The following is a 21,381-nucleotide window of genomic DNA, read 5'->3' on the forward strand; positions in this document are numbered from 1 at the left end:
AGGAGCAGACTCCCAGCTGGTTGGGGATCCCGAGGTGGGCCTTGATCCCAGGATCCTGGGATCGTGACCTGAGCTGAAGGCAGATGCTTAACAGCTGAGCCACCCAGGCACCCCTTCATATGGGTTGTTGTTGTTGTTGTTTTTAAAGATTTTACTTATTTACTTGACAGAGAGATAGAGATCACAAGTAGACAGAGCGGCAGGCAGAAGGAGGGAGAAGCAGGCTCCCCACTGAGCAGAGAGCCCAATGTGGTGCTCGATCCCAGAACCCTGGGATCATGACCTGAGGTGAAGGCAGCTGCTCAACTGACTGAGCCACCAGGCGTCCCCCTTCATATGGTTTTAATATGCATTTCCCTAATGCCTAATGATGCTGAACATCTTTTCATGTATTTATTTGCCATTTGTATATCTTCTTTGGTGAAATGCCTGTTTCTTTTATTTTCTAATCAAACTGTGTGTTTTTTTAACGAGTGTGTTTTGAGAACTGCTTATTGTAGATACTAGTTCTCTGTCATATATGTGATTTGCAAGTATTTTCTTCCAGACTGTAGCTCGTCTTTTCATCCTCTTCACAGGGTCTTTCACAAGAGCAAAATATTTAAATTTTAATGAAGGCAGATTTATCATTGTTTTATTTTACAGATTGTATTTTTGTTGTCAAGTGTAAGAAGTCTGCCTAGCAGTAGATATGAAGATTTTACCAAATGTTTTTTTCTGTAGGTCTTATAGTTTTATGTCTTACATTTAGATCCATGATCCACTTTGTTTTTTGTTTTTGTTTTTTAAGATTTTACTTATTTATTTTTGCAAGAGAAAGAGAGCACAAGTAGAGGCAGGAGATGGGCAGAGGGAGAAGCAGACTCCCCGCTGAGCAGGGAGCCCCATGTAGGGCTCCATCCCAGGACCCCTGGGATCATGAGCTGAGTCAAAGGCAGACACTTAACCAACTGAGCCACCTAGGCACCACATCCATGATCCACTTTGAATTGATTTTTGTGTGATGCTTAGGTTGAGGTTCCTTTTTTCTTTTTTCTTACAGATTATTCTAGCATCATTTGTTGAAAAGTCTGTATTTTTGCCCAGTTTGAAATCAGGATATTTGTCTTTATTAATATTGAGTTATAGTAGTTACTAACATATCCTGGATACTAGTCTTTTGTCAGATATGTTTTATGAATATTTTCTTCTGTGGGCACCTTGGTGACTCAGGTGCCCCCGTTCTACGTACACTTTAAACAGATGTGTATTCTACACCTGATAGGTATAGTACTTTACACATATTAATTAGGTAAAAATGATTGGTAATGTTCAAATCTTTGACATTCCTCCTGCGTTTTATCCTTTACTGAGAAAGATGCTATGCAATCTCCATCTAAGACTGTGGGTTTGTGTAGGCCTCTGTTTACTTCTGTTTTTACTTAATGTATTTTGTTTTGTTGTTGTTAGTTGTTTTTTTTTTTTTTAAGTAATCTATACACTCCATGTGGGGCATGAAATCGGAACCCTGAGATCAAGAGTCTGTGAGCCAGCCAGGCACCCCACTTGATGTATTTTGATGCCGTTTCTTATTTATAATTGTTAGGTTTTCCTTAAATGTTTCTCTTTATCTCTGATGGTATTCCATTTTTGAAGCAGACGGGGAAAAAGCCTGGCCAGGTGAGATAAGCTACAGTCAAATAGTGATAAATATAGCGGCATCAAAATAGATGGGAGGCATAAGCCTAAACTTGACTGACCCTATAGAAAGGATGAGTAAACAAGTTCAATTTTGTAACTCTATTAAAAATTTTCCCCTTAGGGCTTCCCTGGACTTGAAAAGTATTTACTAGGGCTTTACCTATAGGGCTTTTTGGGAAATTGTTTATTTTTAGTAGAATTATATATTTGGGTTTTTTTTTTTTTTAAGATTTTATTTATTTATGACAGAGAGAGACACAGAGAGGGAGCACAAGCAGAGGGAGAGGGAGAAGCAGGCTTCCTGCTGAGCAGGGAACCAGATGTGGGGCTTAATCCCAGGACGTCAGGATCATGACCTGAGCCGAAGGCAGATGCTTAACTGAGCCACCCAGGCACCCCAGAATTATATATTTGTTAAGATTAATTATTTAAAGGGTGCCTGGTGGCTCAGTTGGGGGAGCATGTGACTCTTGATCTCAGGATTGTGGGTTTGAGCTTTGGTTAGGTGTAGAGATTGTTTAAAAATAAAATCTTCTTTAGAAGACTAATTTTAATTAACTAATTAATAATTTATATATTTATATTTTATAATTTATTTATATTTATATTTTAAATGTTTATATTTATTTATTTATAATTAATTAATTAATTCTTAGAAGATTAATTTATTTGAGGAACCTGAGGTGGGGCTTGATCCTGGAACCCTTGGACCATGACTTGAGCCAAAGGCAGATGCTTAACTGACTAAGCCACCCAGACACCCCATGATTTATGTTTTAAGCCACTATGTTTTGAGGAGATTTGTTATGCATGAATAGGTAACTTGTACGAAAGCAAAGATCAGAAATAGTAGGTGCTCCTGGGGGACTCGATGGGGTGAACAAGGCAGTCCTGGGAGGAGGGAGGAGAGAGAGGCATGCTAGAGGAGCAGGATGGACTAAGGAACCTATGAAAACCAATCTTCTGCATTTTGTTATTCACCCAGGATTCTCCCTAAAAAGTTATTACAGATAATCTCTGAAATGTGGGATCAGGAGAATGGTATCTGAGCTTCATTCAGAGGATTGTAGGTGTGTTGTATGGGGGTGTTCCTGCAGACAAGTAAGTAAGCTCTATCATCAAGATGGGGTTCTGGAAGGGCGGTAGTTGTTCTTCCATTAATACACTTTTGTTGAGGTGGGTTCTAGGTCAGGACCTGGGATAACTGCTGAGTAAAATAAGCAAGGATAAGTGAGACAGAGACCCTGCCTTTAGTAAGTCTGAAATATGAGACTGGTAAAACAAAGAAACAAACTGACCCAGTGACAATACCATGTGACAATGTGATAAATTAGCAGGACAAACTGAGGCAGTAGGAAGGACAGAGGCAATTAGGCAATAACTTTTGAGTTTTGAAGGATAAATATAATTTGGCTTCTCTCTAAGTGGATGGGGAGGGACAACGAAGTATGCAACAGTCTTGGAAGAAGAGCCTTCCAGACACCAGGGAGGAATGTTCAAAGACTCAGAAGATTCAAGGTTAGAGGTTCAGGAAACTGTAAGTAGTTTTGAATGACTAAACTCCTGCAGAATCTGGTATCTCCTGGTAGGATTTGGTTTTATCTTGAAAGCACTGAGGAGCAAGTAGGGTTTCATTCAAGGCCATGACCTATTTAGATCTGCATTCGGAAGGATTCATTCTGCTGCATGGGGAGGATGGACAGCAGCCCAGGAGGCCATGGTACAGGAAAGAGGGGGGAGTCCTAATGAAATAATGGCGCAGGGCAAGAAGGCAAGGGGCCCGGGTTGAGGATGTCAAGAAGGCGAAGCAGTGGAGCTCATTATCAATTGGAGAGAAGGTAAGACATAGATCACTGACTCCCAGTTTCTGACTTAGGCAAATGAAGAGCTATCTATACTCTAACTCGGTCATAAGCTTTAGGTAGCACTTTACATACCAGTTTTTTTCTTACAGCACTTGTGGAGATGTATTTTTTTTTTTTTAAGATTTTATTTATTTATTTGACAGACAGAGATCACAGTAGGCAGAGAGGCAGGGAGAGAGAGAAGGAAGCAGGCTCCATGCCGAACAGAGAGCCTGATGTGGGGCTCGACCCCAGGACCCCGAGATCATGGCCTGAGCCAAAGGCAGAGGCTTAAACCACTGACCCACCCAGGCGCCCCGTGGAGATATATTTAACTGGAATAATATGTTAACAAGTATATTTTTAAAATGAATTTAAGACTGATATCTACTATTGTCTTCCAGGAAAGGGTGGAATCCTTCGGTTAATGTTTCCCGAACAAAGGAAAAATAATTACTAGTAAGGCAAGAATTGTGGGAGTGGTCTTGTGGATTCTTGCAACTAGACAGGCCCATAATAACTGGGGAAGAATTAGAAACCAACAGAAAAACCCATCCACCGATTCAATCAACATTTACCAACTTCTTATTTTGGACAAGGCCCTGTGCTAGGAGGTAGAGGTATGAAGGTAAATGACACAGGGCCTGTCCATGACTTTACAATCTAACTTGCTTGTTGTCTTTACTGTGCTGCCCTGAGATCTGGGATGCCTTTGCAATTCTGCTCCCAACCCTAAGAAAGTGGCAGATAGCACAGTGTAGCTGTCTCGCTGCGGGAGTGATTGTACTCAGAGAACTTTTCTGGGAAGGCTTTGGCAACAGGCAGCAAAAGCCATAAATATGACACTACCCCCTTTCACCTGCCTCTGGGAATTTATCTTGTGGGAATATCTGAAATAGGGATAAGGATTTATGTACTGGAACATTCACTACCGTTCCAATGAAACAGAGGACACAACCTAAGCTTCTAACAATGAGGAAAAGGTAAAATAATTGATGGTGCATCCCTATGGTGGACTACTGGTAGTAGTTAGAAATGGTATTTAAAAAGAAAAGTAACAACATGGGAGATAGACCAGGAAAAAAAGAAAGAAAACAGGCTACAGATCTCTACAGAATGTGTTCAAAGATATATGATTTAGTTTTTTTATGCCCTCTGTATTTTTCAAATTTTTGACAACAAACACGTTATAGGATTTCTACAGCCAGAACTTTTTTCCTTCCTTCCTTTTAGAGACCTCACATGGAAGAAAAGAAAGCTAGAAAGACAGCCAAAATGACAAAGATTTGAGGAATTATATTGCATAAGGATTGACCCGAATTAACTGAAATCCCGCATTTTTGTGGCAAGGGTTAAATGAAATGTCAGTATTAGGGGCACCTGGGTGGCTCAATGGGTTAAGCCGCTGCCTTTCGCTCAGGTCATGATCCCAGGTCTGCAAAGGCTCTCTGCTTAGCAGGGAGCCTGCTTCTCCACGCCCCCCCCCCCGCCCCCACCTGCCTCTCTGCCTACTTGTGGTCTCTGTCTGTCAAATAAATAAATAAAATCTTTAAAAGTGTAATTGTGATATATAGAAACAGATATTGGTATTAATTTTTTAAAAAGTCAGTATTAGTTGCAGTGTATTAAGCGACTACTAACTGCCAAACGCCAACTAGAGGTCAATAAATGATGCAACAGATTCCAACTAAGGTTTGGTTTCAAATCCTGATTTTCTTACTGTGCTAAATACAAGCAAATTAAAGAAGGGCAACCAGCAGCTCACAGACAAACTACACACACCGCGTGCAGGGAACGGGCATGGTATTATGTTTGGTCTGGTCTGCTGAGAACATTAACAGGTTATATTCCAATTTTCCTTGCTCCACTGCGTCTGGTTATGTATTTTCCCCTGGACAATCTGTTTGACATTCACACTATATAGTCCTTGTTGATTGCCAGAAACGATGATGCCCTTTGATCTGCATTATGTATCTTCCTTTTCTGGCCCTCCTGTTTACCCTAATAAGAAGCACTTGTTTTTGCACCACTCAGGATTGCAGTAGAAACATCTGTCAATGCCCCAGCCAGTAAGACTTCCAGAGCTTCTGGATGTCAATGCTAAGTGCACAACGCCCCTCCCCCCGTTCCCCTCACTCCCGTTGCCGTGCAGTGCCTAATTCTAGTTATCTCAGGTTGCACGCTCCAGAGCGTTCAATCGCATCCCACTTCTTCACCCCCACCCAGATGAACCGGCAAGGCCAAGGAGGGGCGGCCTGACCTTGGGTCATCTCCGGCCGCGGAATCGCGGCGTGACTTTGGGCAAACGCCTGCTCCACCCTCCGACAAACCGCGTGGCGGGATAGCCAGGTCTCCTCTCCCGTCACGACTCAGCCCAGTGGGGCGACCCTGCGCCGGCAACCCTTTCTCCCCCGACTTCCTCCGCGCGCGCCCCACCTTCCCCACTCCTACGCTCCTGGCGTTGCGGCCGCCTCCATTCACACGGCCCTTTCATTCCGGACGCTCGTTTACGCCGCGCAGACTGGGAGGGTGCGATTCCCGGACGCGGCCTGCGCTACGAGCGCGCGGCCGTCCCGCAGGCCCGCGCGGCTTTACGCCGCTGACGCAGCGCGCCCAAGATGGCGGCGCGGTCGTCGTCGGGGGTGGCGGTGGCAGAGGGGGCGGCGGCCGTGGCGGCAGCGGGGACGGCAGCCGTGACGGCGGCGGCGGCGCGGGGCCTGGGCCGGGGGGAATGAGACAGCCGTGGCGGGCCAGCGGCCGAGCCGTGTAGCGGAGAAGCGGCTCTCCCTCCCTGCTTCCCTTGGCCGAGCCGGGGACGCGCGCGCGCGCCGCCGTCCGGAGCGGGCTCCCCACCCTCCACTCCCGCGACCCGCACAGCACCCCCACCCGGGCCCGGAGGATGATGAAGCTCAAGTCGAACCAGACTCGCACCTATGACGGCGACGGGTACAAGAAGCGGGCCGCGTGCCTGTGTTTTCGCAGCGAGAGCGAGGAGGAGGTGAGGCTCCGGCCGGGCGGGCCGGGGGTCGCGGGAGTCGGCGGTCGCCTCGGGCCGAGGCGCGGGGGGCGCGGCCGCTGGGGGAGGGTGTGCCCGGGTCGGGCAGGGCCGCTCGTCCCAGCCCGAATGAAGTTCCGACGGAATTTCTTGAGGCAAAGAAGAGGAGGAAGGAAAAAGGACGGTGGGCGGAGGGAAAGCGGGTCGGAGCGTGGCCGCACGGCACGGGTCAGGCCGGGGGAGCTTCAGAGCCGACCGCCTGTAATAAGGGACAGTGGCCGCCGAGAGAAGGCGGTGGGTGGGGAAGTGTGTGTGGCCTTTGGGCTAGGCCTCCAGCTTCGGATCCGGGAAGGGCAGCTCCGCACTTGTCAGCCCGCACATGTGTGCAGAGGCCACCGTGCACGAGGCGCAGGCCGGCCCTTTGTGCCAGAGAAATAGTCCACTTCACTGGCAGGTTTGGGTGTTGCCGAGAGATTATGTGTCTGTGAGCCTAAGGAGGGGGCGGTTTAGGCAGATTTAGGGCGTTGTACGAACGCCAAAGCCAATTGTTTATTTTACAGTGCTCTGGGTAGCCTTCTGGTGTAGTTGAGAAGAAAGGACATTTGATAAGATAATCTTTATGACCTGAAAATATTTCATTTTAATTGGGAAGGCCAAAAGCAATGTTAACAGATCTTTGCCCTGACATTGCCCTACAGTAAGGCCTTTAGGATTAAATTTGCTAGCGAAATAGAAATACTTAGAATCAGTTTCTTTTTGCATGGGGTACTTAAAAAAAAAAAAAAAAAAACTCAGCCTCCCAAAGCCGTTTCTGTGGCGATAAAGGGAATTCAGAGACGGCAAACATTTTTGTAAATCCACAGAGAATAGCTGCTTTGGAAATTCATAAGATGCCTGTGGGAAAGCGTTTCTCTCCTGTGCATGGTGGTAAAATGGCAGTTAAACTGGAAACAATGAAGGACAGTGAAATTCAATATGCTATATTCTGGCATTCAGCAGTGGGCTATCGTGGCAGGGCTGCAAGTACAGTGCCTCGTGTTGAAATGGGGGGAGAGGAACTTGATCCGTTAGTTATGAAAAGAAGCTGTGATGAAAGAGGCAGATGGATTGCCAAGAGTTGCTGTCCAGAGATATTTAGGAGGAAGTGGGACTTTAAATTATTGCTTGAATAAAATTAGCAAAGCAGTAATTGTGCTATTGAGGGACTGTGTGTGTGTGTGTCTGTGTCTGTTTCCTTTCAGCAAAACAGAAGGAAAGGGAATTTGGAAATGTATATTTTGTGTCCTGTCATATATTGTAAAAGCCCCCAAAACCAGATGTATTGTATTGGGGTGCTTAGCAGGGCCATGCTGTGAATTATGTAGTTTTGGAATACATACTTGAGTAAAATAAAATTGTTGGTGCTGTTTACTGCTCCAGAGGCTTTGTTCTCTTCATTATCATATCATATTATGGGAAATCAGATGGGATCACAGTCTGTTTTAACTGGAGGGAAAATTAATTAGCATAATAACATGTCTTACTACAGTACTGCGGTTAATCCTGTGAGCACCCCAATTATAAGTAGAAGGTGTATAATTTAGTTGTATGAATGATGCAAGACTTCATTTGTTAAAAAAAAAAAATCAGACTAGGAATTGAGAACATGTGAGTATTTTGGATAAATTGGAAACTTTTCATAGATCATAAGCAAACTAAGACTTGATTTTCCATTTTCTTTTAGTTTTATCATGTACTGACATTAACAGCCTTAATGTTAAAACGTTTGACTGATTGTGGAGTTTCCTCTGCTGAATTTCTTTTTGAACATTGGTTAATGAGCAGAAGATTCATGCAAATTTTTAATTACAGATTCAGTGGATGTTATAGCTAAAGCCCAGAAAGAACAAGAAGATTAATGAAATGCACCCATTTTAGACTTGTTCAGTTCAATTAACAAGTATGTGTTAAGAGCCTACTATGGGTGTAGCCCTCTATAATGTGGGATTTAAAGGTAAACATCCCTTCTTGTCCAAAAAAGTTGGGTACTTTTCGATGGGATCCCTTAATTGGGAGGGATTTTGGACCACAAAAATAATCTCTAGGGTGCCGTTCAATTCAGATTACATAATTGTGTTAGAAGGGAAGTAATTTGTTAGTTCCGGGAGAACTTTTATGTTCTCAATAGAAGTGCCAGAAACTGGAAGTATTAGCTGCCACACATTGTGGGAATGTGAAATTCAAACTCAATAGGATATTCAACCCAATTTTATTTTTTAATGGGAACCAGTGGCTTTAATCAAGATAGAATAGTTTATAGAATATTATTAGCTTGAATACAATAGTAATGTAAGTATAAAGGGACCCTGGTTAATAAATTGAATTTATCAGTGTCAGGAAGCATACATACATACAATGTAAAGAGAAAGAGATGGAAAATATTAGCACATAATAGACTGGAATTAAACCTAACATTCTGTTTTTTCAGCCCCAGAAGATTTTATTTAGATGCCAGCAGTGATAGCTGAAATACTTACTGAGGTTAGGATGTATGAACATATTCAGCAAGGTTATGGAGCTAGTTTATTGAGATACTGTTACAAAGGGGACAGGTACATAGGAAGCTTAGAGTCTAGAGGGAGAGAGAACAGGCCCAACAGCATGAAGAGAATGCGCTTCCTTTACTTCAGATCTCAGGCTACTTTTCCTGTTAGTAAGCAAGAATCAAAAGGAAATTTCCCCCACTTCACAGTTTTACTAATTGTTACTGACGTTTTGATAAATTAAAACCTTTAAGTTTGGGACAGTCATGATAACTAAGGTGTTTATTACAAAACTTTGAACCTACTAATACACAGTAGACAGTGTCTTACCCAACCTCCACTTAAACAGCGTGGTACACTGAATGCCCTTGTTGCTCTGTGAGCCATTGGGTTCCATATATCTCCCAACCATGAGGCCTCTGGATCTATTGCATGCTTACAAAGAATCAGTTGTCTTTATTCCTGTTTTTATGTTCGTCATACTTGTTATTGTAATTATGTGGTGTAATTAAATATGATGTAAGCCTGTGAAATTTGAGTTGAAAAAGAACAGTTTTGTGAGAAGTATCCTAAATGCTTTGGAATGACTCGATAACTTCAAGTCAGTAAAAGAAAGTATTGCTCAATGGTATGGATAAACTACAAAAGATGAAGAGGGAGTCTTAAAAGTCTGGAAGGACTCTGCACATAGATCTCTTTGTGAGTGTTTTCAGGTGTTTGTTTTTCTTTATAGAAACCTGAATTGGAGGGGCACGTGGGTGGCTCATTTGGTTAAGCCTTTGACTCTTGGTTTAGGCTCAGGTCATGATCCAGGGTTTGTGGGTTTGAACCCCATGTATCCAGCAGGGAGTCTGCTAGAGAGTCTCTCTCCCTCCCTCTCTCTGTGCGCCTCCCCCTGCTTGCCCAAGTGCACACATATGCTTTCTCTCTCTCAAATAAATGAATAAATCTTTTTTTAAAAGATTTTATTTATTTATTTGACAGAGAAAGAGAGAGAGATCACAAGGAGGCAGAGAGGGAGGCAGAGAGGGAGGCAGAGGGGGAAGCAGGGCCCCCGCTGAGCAGAGAGCCCCATGCAGGGCTCAATCCCAGGACCCTAGGATTGTGACCTGAGCTGAAGGCAGAGGCTTAACCCACTGAGCCACCCAGGCATCCCAAATGAATAAATCTTTAAAAAAGGAAAAAAAAAAAACCCAACCCCTGAACTGGAAAACATAGGTCATGCATGATGGATGGGTGTGGTATATGAAAGACAACTCGCGGTTCACCAGTAGACCTATGCTCAAGACAAGGTCCTGGACCAACAAATAAGGATTAGCAAATAAATATATACTTATATTTTTAATCTGCCGTGTCTTCTAGTTAACATTTTATCGTAAACAGTGTAGAAGGCTGAAACTGGTTTCTTGAGTAAGATGTTACTGTTCTAGATTGGGTAGTATGACACTCATCTTTGTCGTATTATTCAACTTTGGCTCCCCGAAAGCACTTCAATTTGAGATTTTCCTTCATCCCTCTTTTTTGGAGCCTCTGTGATGACAGGAAGTGAAGTATACTAGAGGCGGGCTTGCTTGTACTCTTGTATCCTCCCAGAGTGGCATGAGGGAGTGCGGCAGGCATTTTAGATGGCTGAAATGTCTAGCAGTGTGAAATACTCTTTTAGAAAGGCCAGTGACACCGGCTGTACACCAAGTGATTTTACAGTGCTTAGTGCTTGAACGTTCAAGCTGCGCCTAAAAGATCTGTTTTTATTCAAGATAGAAATGGAGTACTGAGGGGCGCCTGGGTGGCTCAGTGGGTTAAAGCCTCTGCCTTCGGCTCAGGTCATGATCCCAGGGTCATGGGATCTAGCCCCGCATTGGACTCTCTGCTCAGCAGGGAGCCTGCTTCCTCCTCTCTCTTCCTGCCTGCCTCTCTGCCTACTTGTGATCTGTCAAATAAATAAATAAAATCTTAAAAAAAAAGAAAGAAAGAAAGAAAGAAATGGAGTACTGATAGGATCGTCTCAGATTTCCCCGTGTATTAAAACTTCTTTTAAAAAGAAAGGACAAAACTGTCCTTAAGGATCTTAGGTTGGCTTGTTGAGCTTTTCCATCTCTTGGCAAGGGACTGCTGCTTCTCGTTTTCTCAGCTCCTTGAGCACATGAGGTTGGGTGGGGAGATGATTGACATGGAAGATCCTCAGTGGGCAGAGACTCCGGTGGCCTGAGTGTTTGTCAGTAAAAATGTCCCTGAGGAGCAAGTGGAAGGACGTCACTGCAGACCACACCATCCCCTGGGCTCTAGAGAGGGGAGTAAAAGCGCAGGTGGCAATCCCAGAGGCGATAACCATGACGAAGAGCTTCCAGTAGATCCCAGGCTGGTTGGGGAGTTTTTTGGTAACATATCTTGGTCATTGTCCAGTATTATTACATTGCTGTAAGGTCATGGTGATCCAGTCATCTGATTGGACGTTTCTGATGCTCATTTCTCTCAGTCTTTCCCAGAGGCTTCTGGGGATGTGTGCTTTCCCTTGTGCCTACCTAATAATGCTGGCTAGTCGGTTAGGCATTTCTCCCATTACCTCCTTTTCTGACTATGTCCTGAGATGTGAATTCTGGTCTGAAATCATCCCGCAGCCTCCATTCTTCTTTTCCATTTTTTACCCTAACCTTTTTTTGCTCTTGAGTGATTTTCATTTCTCAGTAAATGATGGTGTTGCATATCTACTTTGTGTGAAGCAGTCTCTGTTTTTCTTCATTGCTTAGTACAAAAATGAAGAGTCCTTGTTCAAGAGTACATTAGTTTATTCATTTTTTTGAGAGCCCTATTATGGACTAGTCTCTGTATAAGATCCTGGGAATACACAGGTAAATAAATCTATTGGTCCCTCATAAAGTCAAGCTGTCTACCTGCTGTATATCTTTGTCCAGTCCCTCCAGCCTCCCCAGCAGCCTCACTCCCTGTAGGTGTCCTGTTTTTCCTACTTCATTGCCTTTCCTTCTCTACTTTATCATTCCCAAGGCAAACAGGCTGAAGTATAAATGCTCCCGGGGTGCCTGGGTGGTTCAGTGGGTTAAAGCCTTTGCCTTCCGTGATCCTGGGGTCCTAGGATCAAGCCCTGCATCGGGCTCTCTGCTCGGCAGGAAGCCTGCTTCCCTTCCTCTCTCTCTGCCTGCCTCTCTGCCTGCCTCTCTGCCTACTTGTGATCTCTGTCAAATAAGTAAATAAAATTAAAAAAAGAAAGAAAGAAAGAAAGAAAGAAAGAAATGCTCCCTTGCCCCATGTTCCCTCCAGCTACTATCCCATTTCTCTCTTCTCTTTCATAGAAACATTTTTCTGTACTCAATGTGTCCACTTTCCCTCTTCTAATTTCTCTTGAATTCATTCCCGTCAGGCACTCTTCTATGATTCTGCTGGAGCCAGTCTTCAAGATAACAAGTTAACAAATCCAGTGGCTGGTCCTGAGTCCTTGTTACCTCATCATTCCTTTCATTCCTTTCTTTACCTTGCTTCTAGGACATCTTTTTAGTTCTTTCTTTCTTTTTTTCTGGTTATTCCTTCTTAGTATTGTATTCCTCATTTTCCTGAAACTTTCATTGCAATGCACAAGGACACAATCTTTGAACTACTCCTTCACCCCAGCACACACCATAGGGTAGGTGACCTTATCCGGTCCCACCTTTAAATACCATATTTAGGGGCTCCTGGGTGGCTTAGTTGGTTGAGCGTCTGCCTTTGGCCCAAGTCATGATCCCAGGACCTTGGGATGGAGCCCAGCATGGGGCTCCCTCTCAGTGGGGAGTCTGCTTCTCCCTTTCCCTCTGCTCCTGCTAGTGTGCTCTCTCTCTCCCTCACTCTTTCTCAAATAAATAAATACTTAAAAATCTTAAAAAAACAAATACCATATTTATAGTGATTACTTTCAACTGTCTATTTTTAGCCCTAATTTTTCTTCTGAAATCCAGACTTGAGTATCCTGTAGTCTACTCTGTGTTTCCATTTGGATCTCAGATTTAAAATACCCAAACTGAATTCTTGATTCCATCCACCAAAAAACAAACAGCAGCAGAAACCTGCTTCTCCAGTTGTGCCTCTTTCAGTAAAGGAACTCTCCATGCTACCAGTTACTCAGGTTAGAAACCTTGGAGCCATTCTTGACTTCTCTCTTTCTCATACCCACATCTAATCTGACAGCAGATCCTGCCTAACCTTCTCCCGTCAGCCTCTACTGTGTTCTAGCCTAACCCATTATTGCCTATTGCCTGGACTACTTATGAATCTTCCTTACTGGTTTTCCTAACTGCTTCTGCCCTCGCTCCTCTAGTCTTGTCTGCCGCAGCTGCTGGGGTGATTCTTTTAACATAGATGTCAGATCATGTCACTTCTCCGCTCCAGTGGTATTCTGTCTCAGTGAATCCAACATCTTAATCATGACCTCTGAGGCTCTGGGTGTTTGGGTCCCCTGCAGTGGCTCTGACCTCATCTCTTACCACTCTTCCTCTTCCTCTTCCCTTTCTTGCAGCCTCCCTGGCCTCTGTGCTCTTTCTCCCCCATATTATCTGCATGCCTTGCTCCCTTACTTTAGGTCTTTGAAGGCTTAGTTTTCACCTCATCAGATAGGTCTTTAATGCTATAGAAAGTAACACCAGTCCGTTGTCACTGGGTCTCCTGGGCTTCTTTCTGGGCAGCACATGACCACCAAGACATGTTATGTACTCATTTGTTTGCTTCTGTTTCCTCTCAGTAGAATGCAGCCAGTTTATGAGGCTCGAGATTTTTGTCTGTTTTATGTACTCCCGTGACCTTGGTGCTTAGAATATAGTATATGCTCAATATGATTTGTTGACTGTGTGAATGAATGAATGCACACATTGTCCCTGCTTTTAAGAAGCTTACCGTCTAGTAGAGGAATTGAAAAATACCCAAAATACACTGAATGCTAGTGTCTACCAATAAGGGCTTGATAAAAATGTGTCAGGGAAGTCTTCTAGCTCTTCTTTCCAATGTCTTAGTAACAGAGTATCTGATAATGTTAAATAGCAGCCCCATGGCAGTGTATGAGTAATGGGTTGTTAATTTTTTCTGAATTTCAGTTGATCTTCCCATGAGAAGGCTCTTAGCCTTTCTTTCACGTGTTAACTTTTGAGTCTATGCCATCTTGCAAGATTTGTTTTGGGTTGTTGATATAATGTACTGATCCTCAACCCAAGTGATGGAGTGCCTGAGGAAAAAGGATTTTGATTTTGCTGATAGCCTGGAACCTTTTATTAGTAAGTAAATAAACAGGTTAGCAAACTACAGTCAAGTAGCAGGTACTTTTTTAATTACTTGTCGATAGTGGTTCATAGCCAACAATGGATATCAAATCTGAGTTCCAAAGTTTAGTTAGTAGTAGAGTAATCACTTTGCAAAAGAAGGTTGATAGGGTGGTCATAACATTTTTTGTCATCATCATTTTCTTTATCTAGGTCAGAATGAAAGAGACATGATGTAAAATTTTGAGTGTTGAGTTTGAAGCATTTGATTTACAGTGGTTAATGTATGAAACAGACAAGAGCACTGTCCTAGGCAAAGAAGATAATATGTGGATAAAAGAAGAATAAGGAATTGAATTTAGAAATAAAGTCCCCAAACTTTAAAATTTAGTAAAAAACATATGCACCCAAAGTCAGCTTGCTGAGTAACATCCTCTCGATACCCAGGAAGATTTTCTTGAATCCAGTTTGAGAATTTCTGTCTTAAAGTGACATGAAGGTTCCTCAAGAATATTCATGTTCAGTCTTTTTCCCAGCCTTCTGGAAACCCTCACTGCCTAACTTACTAAGCCTTTCAATAGGGAAAAAGGTTCTTTTTTTTTTTTTTAAGATTTTATGTATTCTGAGAGAGAGCACATATGCTTGCAAGCACAAGATATAGAGGGAGAGAGAGAATCCCAGGCAGATTCTACAGTGAGTGTGGAGCCCTACCTCGGGCTCATGATCCTGAGATCATGACCTGAGCTCAGATCAGAATGTTCATTCTTGAAGTCATTCATTCGTTTACACATTCATTGTACAAACCTTTATCGGGGGCCTGCTTGTGGTCCAGGCGCTGTTCTTGGAATGCAATGGTGAACAAAGCAGAATGGAAGCTCTTGCTTCTGTGAAGCTTCTGGTAACAGATGCAGAGAGACAGTAAATGAGCAAAAATATTAGTGAAGTTCATGATTTTGGGCAATGGTGGTGCTGGGCAGGAAGTGGATGTGTGATGGAACTAAGTGGTGGTAGGGGTGTTGGTAAATTGGGGTCAGTTAGTCTCTGAACAGCGAGGCAGAGGGAAGAGCATGTAATATGGAGGCCCTGAGTGGGAATGAATTTGGCAAGGGGGAAAAGCAGGAAACTGGCCAGAGTGGCTGAAGGCCAAGTGGAGGAGAGTGGTAGAAGATGTTGGAGAGGTGGGGGGCCACCATTTCCTGTGGGGCTTCATTACTTTCCCAGTTTTCCTGGTTCTCTTTTACTTTGTCCGGCCTCCATCAGTTATAACAACCCAGCGAACAAACCAGTAACATCCCATGAAACCACTATGTGAGGAGTAGACGTGATGGTGACAGTTGATTAGAAAAAGTTGGATTTAAGAAATGTCCAAGTGGAGATGAAAGTACTGTTTTGTAATCTTTTTAAGAGATGAGTCTGAAAGGACCCAAAGCAAAGACCTTTAAGTTTCTTTACACTTTCTTAGGGTAATTTAGTCAGAAAGCCTACTTTGAATAGGTAATAAATGAACACAGTACAAAATTCAAAAGGTACAAAGAGTCAGATAGTTAGCTTATAAAAGATAATACAGAGGTGCATTGCAAATAAAAGATTGGGGGGTATTTTTGTTTAATAAAATAAAGGTTTGCTAGAAATATATTTGAACCTAGGCCACTTGAGTGCCTGTGGTTTTTCAGCACTTACTAGTTTTATTGGCAGTTGGTTACCTTAAGTGCCAGGAATCCTTTTAGAATGGGGGAAATGCTGGGAGTTGAGGGGTGTGTGTGTGTGGGGGGCATGCGTGCGTGCATGTATAGAATTAGTGTTGGCAGTGCGCTGTGTGTATCAGGAAAGTACTGTGATGTGGAAGCTGCTTGTCTAACTAGCCTTCAAGCCCCTGAAAAGCAGCTTAGCAGTTGTCTGGGTCAGACTGGGCTTGCTGATTTCTAAACTCGCATTGTTTAGAGTTCTCAGAGTTGAGCTTTTTAAATTGCAGAACCTTCCTAGTACTGGTAGGAAGCTGTTTTCTTTAGCCATATGCTTTTGACCCCAGCGGTGGAATGGGGAGTAGGTAGAGTGAAATTTCTGAGTGAAATTGAGGCTTTTCAGCTCTTCCTGAGGGACTGGGAGATAATAGAAGGCATGTATTGGTCTTTGTCCCCTGGTTCCTGGCACAGAGTTCCCAATACTCTTGTGATGCTCTGAGTGATAAGAACATCTCTTATTCTAATAGTGGTCTTGTCCTCTATTCCTGAACCAGCTCCTAAAACCCTTGTAATTTTCTGGGTGATAGGCGTGTCTTTTGTTCTAATGAGGCAACTCTGGGTGGGATCCTGGATGGCCCCTGCATGAAGGCCAGTCATTAAAAGACCAAGCAAGCCATGATTAGAAGCTTAGAATTTTCAGCCCTGCCCCCATTGCCTTGAGAAGGGAGAAGTGTTGAGAATGGAGTTAGTGATCTATCATGTGTGGGTGATGAAGCCTCCCTAAAATCCCCAATAGTACAGGATTCGGAGAATTTCCAGGTTGGTGAGCATATTCACACCAGGAGGGTGTGAATCACATCCATATTCCATCTCCGTGGGAGCCAGAAGCCCCTTGCCCTGTATATCTGGCAGTTCATCTGTATCCTTTACCACATTCTTTAAGAAACTGGTAAACATAGGAAATGTTTCTCTAAGTTCTGTGAGCCACTCTGGCAAATTAATTGAACCCATGGAGGGGGCTGTTGGGATGTCTCATCTGTAGCCAGTTGGTGATAATGGGGGCTTGTGACTGGCATAGGAAAGGGTTGTGGCAGACTTATGGGACTGAGATCTTAGCCTGCAGGATCTGATGCTATCTCTGGGTAGAGAGATGTCACCCAGACACAGTGCCTGAATCAAGTTAATTGTGGACACCCAGCTGGTGTTGCAGAGACCTGCTTGTTGTAGGGGAACTCCACACATTTTGTGACCAGAAGTATCAAAAGTGAAGTATGCTTTGTGACTAGTGAAGGTGACTCTCAGGAAAGAGACAGAGTAGGGAAGAACAGGGTTTTTCCCTTTTCGTGAAGGAAGAAAACAGGGATTTTTCCTTCTTACAAACTGTGCCTTAACCTTCTCTTCTATCTCTTTGTACCAGTCCCCCAAACTGCCAACACAGAGCTGGGAATGGGAAACTTGACTGAAGAAGATCATCACAGTGCAGCCTCCTTATTTCTGAAATAGAAAAGAATTACTAGAATGATAGAACTATATTCAATTGCAAGCACCAAAAGTATTTGCAAAGCAAACATCAGTGGGTTTCTTTTTTCTGATTTTGACATTTTATTGTTAATACCATGTGTGCTGCTGCTGCTTTCTTAGCACAGTTAATGAGAAGAGGACTGTGTGCAAATCTGGTTATGTATCCCAGGCAGGTAAGACCATGCCTTTTGTGTGCTTTGTTCAAATATACTTTAAAAAATTCTCAGTTTAGGACACTTTTTAACTCTTTTTTTCTCCCCCAGAACATCATGATTCTTTTCATAAGTATTTGAGGTTTTTTTAGTTTTTAATTTTCATATTTTTATTATGTTTTATTTATTATATTTTACTTATTTATGTTTTAATATGTTTAGTTAGCCAATATTATTAGATTTTGATGTAGTGTTCTTAACTTTTTCGAGATTATATTCCTATGGTATTTTCAAAGATTCAGCAACTATTTCGAAAGGGCTTAATAGCTTGATTATCATAAAACGTGATTTTGCACGTTTATTTTGTGTTTATTTCTGTGTATTTTGTGGCATTTCCAAAAGGAGATATAGAGAGTGAATTTCTACTCCATGTAAAGAAAATTATTACAAAAGCATTAAAAACTTAAATCTAAAACAAGTAGAAACAAATTTATAGAGAAGACAAGACTATTATTAACATAAAAAAGAAATGATCCCTTAAATAGACTTTCTTTGTATACACTTAGTTGATCTCTTTGTTCATAGAACAGTAAAGTCCTTGTTAAGAACTGTCTGGAGGGGCGCCTGGCTGGCTGTCAGTAGAGCATACTATTCTTGATCTCGGGGTTGTGAGTTTGAGCCCCACGTTGGGTGCAGGGGCATAGAGGTTACCCAAAAAAAAAAAAAAAAAAAGGAAGGATAGTGATTTTTTTTTTTACCCTTTCAATATTTAGAAAACTGGGCGCCTGGGTGGCTCAGTGGGTTAAGCCTCTGCCTTCGGCTCAGGTTATGATCTCAGGGTCCTGGGATTGAGCCCCGCATCGCATCGGGCTCTCTGCTCAGCAGGGAGCCTGCTTCCCACTCTCTCTCTGCCTGCCTCTCAGCCTACTTGTGATCTCTCTCTTTGTCAAATAAATCAATAAAGTCTTTAAAAAAAAATTCTAGAAAACTTCTTTAAGAGAAGATAGGTACTTTTGTAGAACACTTCGTGTGTCTGAGTAGGTTGAATTAATATATTTTGAGTAACTGGAACTTTAATTATTTAATGTTTCATTTTCTTCCTCTTTGCAGGAAGAAACTTGTTAGACCTCTGTTCAGTCATCCCTTACTAGTAACTGTGCTGAGCCCTGACTTGGGGCTTTTACACTTCTCACTGCAGCACTGATTGTTTTTGCAGTTTGGGTAGACTGGCTTTAATAATAATAAGATGAAACTTTTAGATTTTATTGGTAAAATGAATTAGAAAAGCAATCCAGAGAGTTTTTGTGTGTAATAATTATATTCCTATGGTATTTTCAAAGATTGAACAGCTGTTTCGAGATGACAAAGCTTGGGGTCATCCTGCCAGACCATGAGTTAATTTCTTTTTCAAAAAGAATTTTTTTTTTTTAAATTACAAAAGTAGTTGTCGTATTTATAAAGAACACTCCAAACTGAGGAGGTTAAGATGTGTAGAACAGAATTTGAGCTCCTGAGGAGCTGTGAGCTGTTGGCAGGATGTGTGTAGAATGTAAAATGTAAGCTAATTAAAGAAGTGATGGAGAGGAGTGTTTCTGGGAATTTGGAGGAGTCTGTGAAGATGAGCTGGAGTGTCAGGGACGGTTTTATGAAGTGTGTAGGGCCACGTCTAGATGTCTTGGTTAGAATTGGGTAGCTGACAGAGAAGATTCCAGGTGTAGGGCATTGGGCCAGGTAGGTGACCTCACAGAATGCCAGAGGCCTTTGGAAACCTGTTTGCCCTGAAGTGTTGTGAGGACCACATGCTAATGGTTCATGGCTGTGTTTGGGATGCAGGATTATTAAACAGTTTTTAAAAATTAGTTGCCAGCATTTTAATTTGAAAATTTTAAATAAGGAAGCTGGTCTCTAGGTTTCTTTTGAAAAATCAGAATATCTGGGCCAGCCTTTCTTAAATTATGATTGTGGCCACAGCTGAGTAGTGGCCACTCTTTGGACTGCCCACCTCTCTTCAGTGGGCTATAGTCCTTACCACTCCCTGGGGCCCCCTTGATATTGAGGCCTAGTGACAGCTAACATTTATTCTGGTGGCTGAGGTGTTATTGCCTTTTGAAGATAGAGTGAAGAGAAAGGTCAAGTATTTCTTGTACCCTTGTAAATTTCAAGAAAAGTAGGGAGAGTGCATTTCTTTGTGGAGATGAAAATATTCCTGCCTCTTCCCTTTGGACACATGGCGAGTCAGTGTCAGAAGATTCTGACTGATTTCTCACACTTGTGCCCCTTGCCTAGGCCCATTAGAGTGGTGTTTGAGTTTCAATATCCATAGTGTCTAAGAGATTAGGTCCTGGAGTCAGGCACAGCTGGGGTGGAGCCCGGCTTTTACATTCACTAGTCTGGTGATCCGGAGCAAATCACATCTCTTCCCCTCATTTTCTTACTTGTAACAATAATACAAGTAAGTATTATGACCCCCTATTTCATTGTATTGCTGGAAGACTAAATGAAATCACTGAATGTATAGAATGCTTAGTCCAGTGCCTGGCACAACTTAACATTTGATGTCGGCTTTGTAAATATAAAGCTAAGAAAAAGGCAATTTCTGACTTCATTGCAACAGGGCTTGTAGTGAGCTGTGGTGGGAAGAAGGTTATGGGAATCTGTGAGCCCCAGTTTGCATTTGTTGGTTAAATCAGTTTGTGCTTCTTGAGCAGTGGGTGCTGTGCTGCATTCCAGTAGACGAGGCAGACACAGCCCCTGCTTTCACGTTGCTTACAGTCTGGCAGTGGAGACAGATGGCAAACCAGCAGTTGCCATACAATGTGGTATTTGAAGTAGAAGGTCTTAAAACAGAGTACTTCAGTGGGACTGTGGTTTCATATTTTATGACCGTTTTAATGTTAGGAGAGGTACCAGACAGGGCAGAGTACTTGGTGATGGTGGGCCCTGTTCGTAAGAGCATGGCGCTGTTAAGCGGTCCACCATCTTTCCTTCTCCTTTCCTCAGATCGTCATTTATGGAGCACCTACCATCATTTAGGCAAATGTCCAAGCCTGACACAGAAAAGAGAAAGAGAAGCCTTTCTCTGGATAAAGAAAGCTCTTGTTCTCAGCCTGCCTCCCCCCTCTCTGTCCCAAATCTGTACTTGGAGAAAGAGAAATTAAGAGGGTCCATTCCAACCAGTGTCTGGGAGAGGAATAAAGACACTTCTCATCCCCAAGGACTTGAAAATAAGATGCTCAACAGAGAATCCTACCAGTTTGGAACCTTGGAGCTGACCCTGGAACCAGGAAAATCCTTCAAAATTGAACTTTCTTTTTATTTCATGATATTAATACTTTGTACAATTAAAAATTTGTACTTTATGGCATGCCTAAGTAAATACTTTAAAGCATAAAAGAAAACTGATTTATTTTAACACCTTGAATTTTAAAATAATCCCCGTAGCTTGATTTTATAATAAAACTTAAGTTTTTAAACTAGAAATACAGTGCTGTGGGAGAAAGAAGTGGGGAGATGAATTCTTTGGTGTGTGTGTGTCTGGGAAGGACTTGGCAGAGGACTTGATCAAGGGACTTGCGGGAGGGTCTGCTGTGGTCAGACTGGGCAAAGATGCCAAAGGCAGCCGAGGCAGTAGCATGCCCATTAGAGCCTTTGGAGAAGAGTTTGTGGGCCTTGATGCAGGGATGTAGAGTGTACCAAACGATTGATTTTTCTGGCAGAAAATCAGAGAATAGAATGTAAAGTCATCCTG

The 21,381-nt window shown here is 42.8% G+C and overlaps 1 protein-coding gene across 1 annotated transcript in view; it reads left to right on the forward strand.

Annotated features, from left to right (window-relative positions):
- Window positions 1–6,164: 6,164 nt before the first annotated feature.
- NUDT3 (nudix hydrolase 3) overlaps window positions 6,165–21,381 on the forward strand; it is a 112,698-nt gene continuing 97,481 nt past the window's right edge. Inside the window, exon 1 of the mRNA XM_059178595.1 lies at window positions 6,165–6,522. Within this exon, the coding sequence (XP_059034578.1) occupies window positions 6,424–6,522 (99 nt within the window). The 5' untranslated portion in view covers window positions 6,165–6,423. The remainder of the gene's footprint in view (window positions 6,523–21,381) is intronic.

Source organism: Mustela lutreola, chromosome 6 (assembly GCF_030435805.1).
Source record: "Mustela lutreola isolate mMusLut2 chromosome 6, mMusLut2.pri, whole genome shotgun sequence".
Classification (NCBI taxonomy): Eukaryota; Metazoa; Chordata; class Mammalia; order Carnivora; family Mustelidae; genus Mustela; species Mustela lutreola.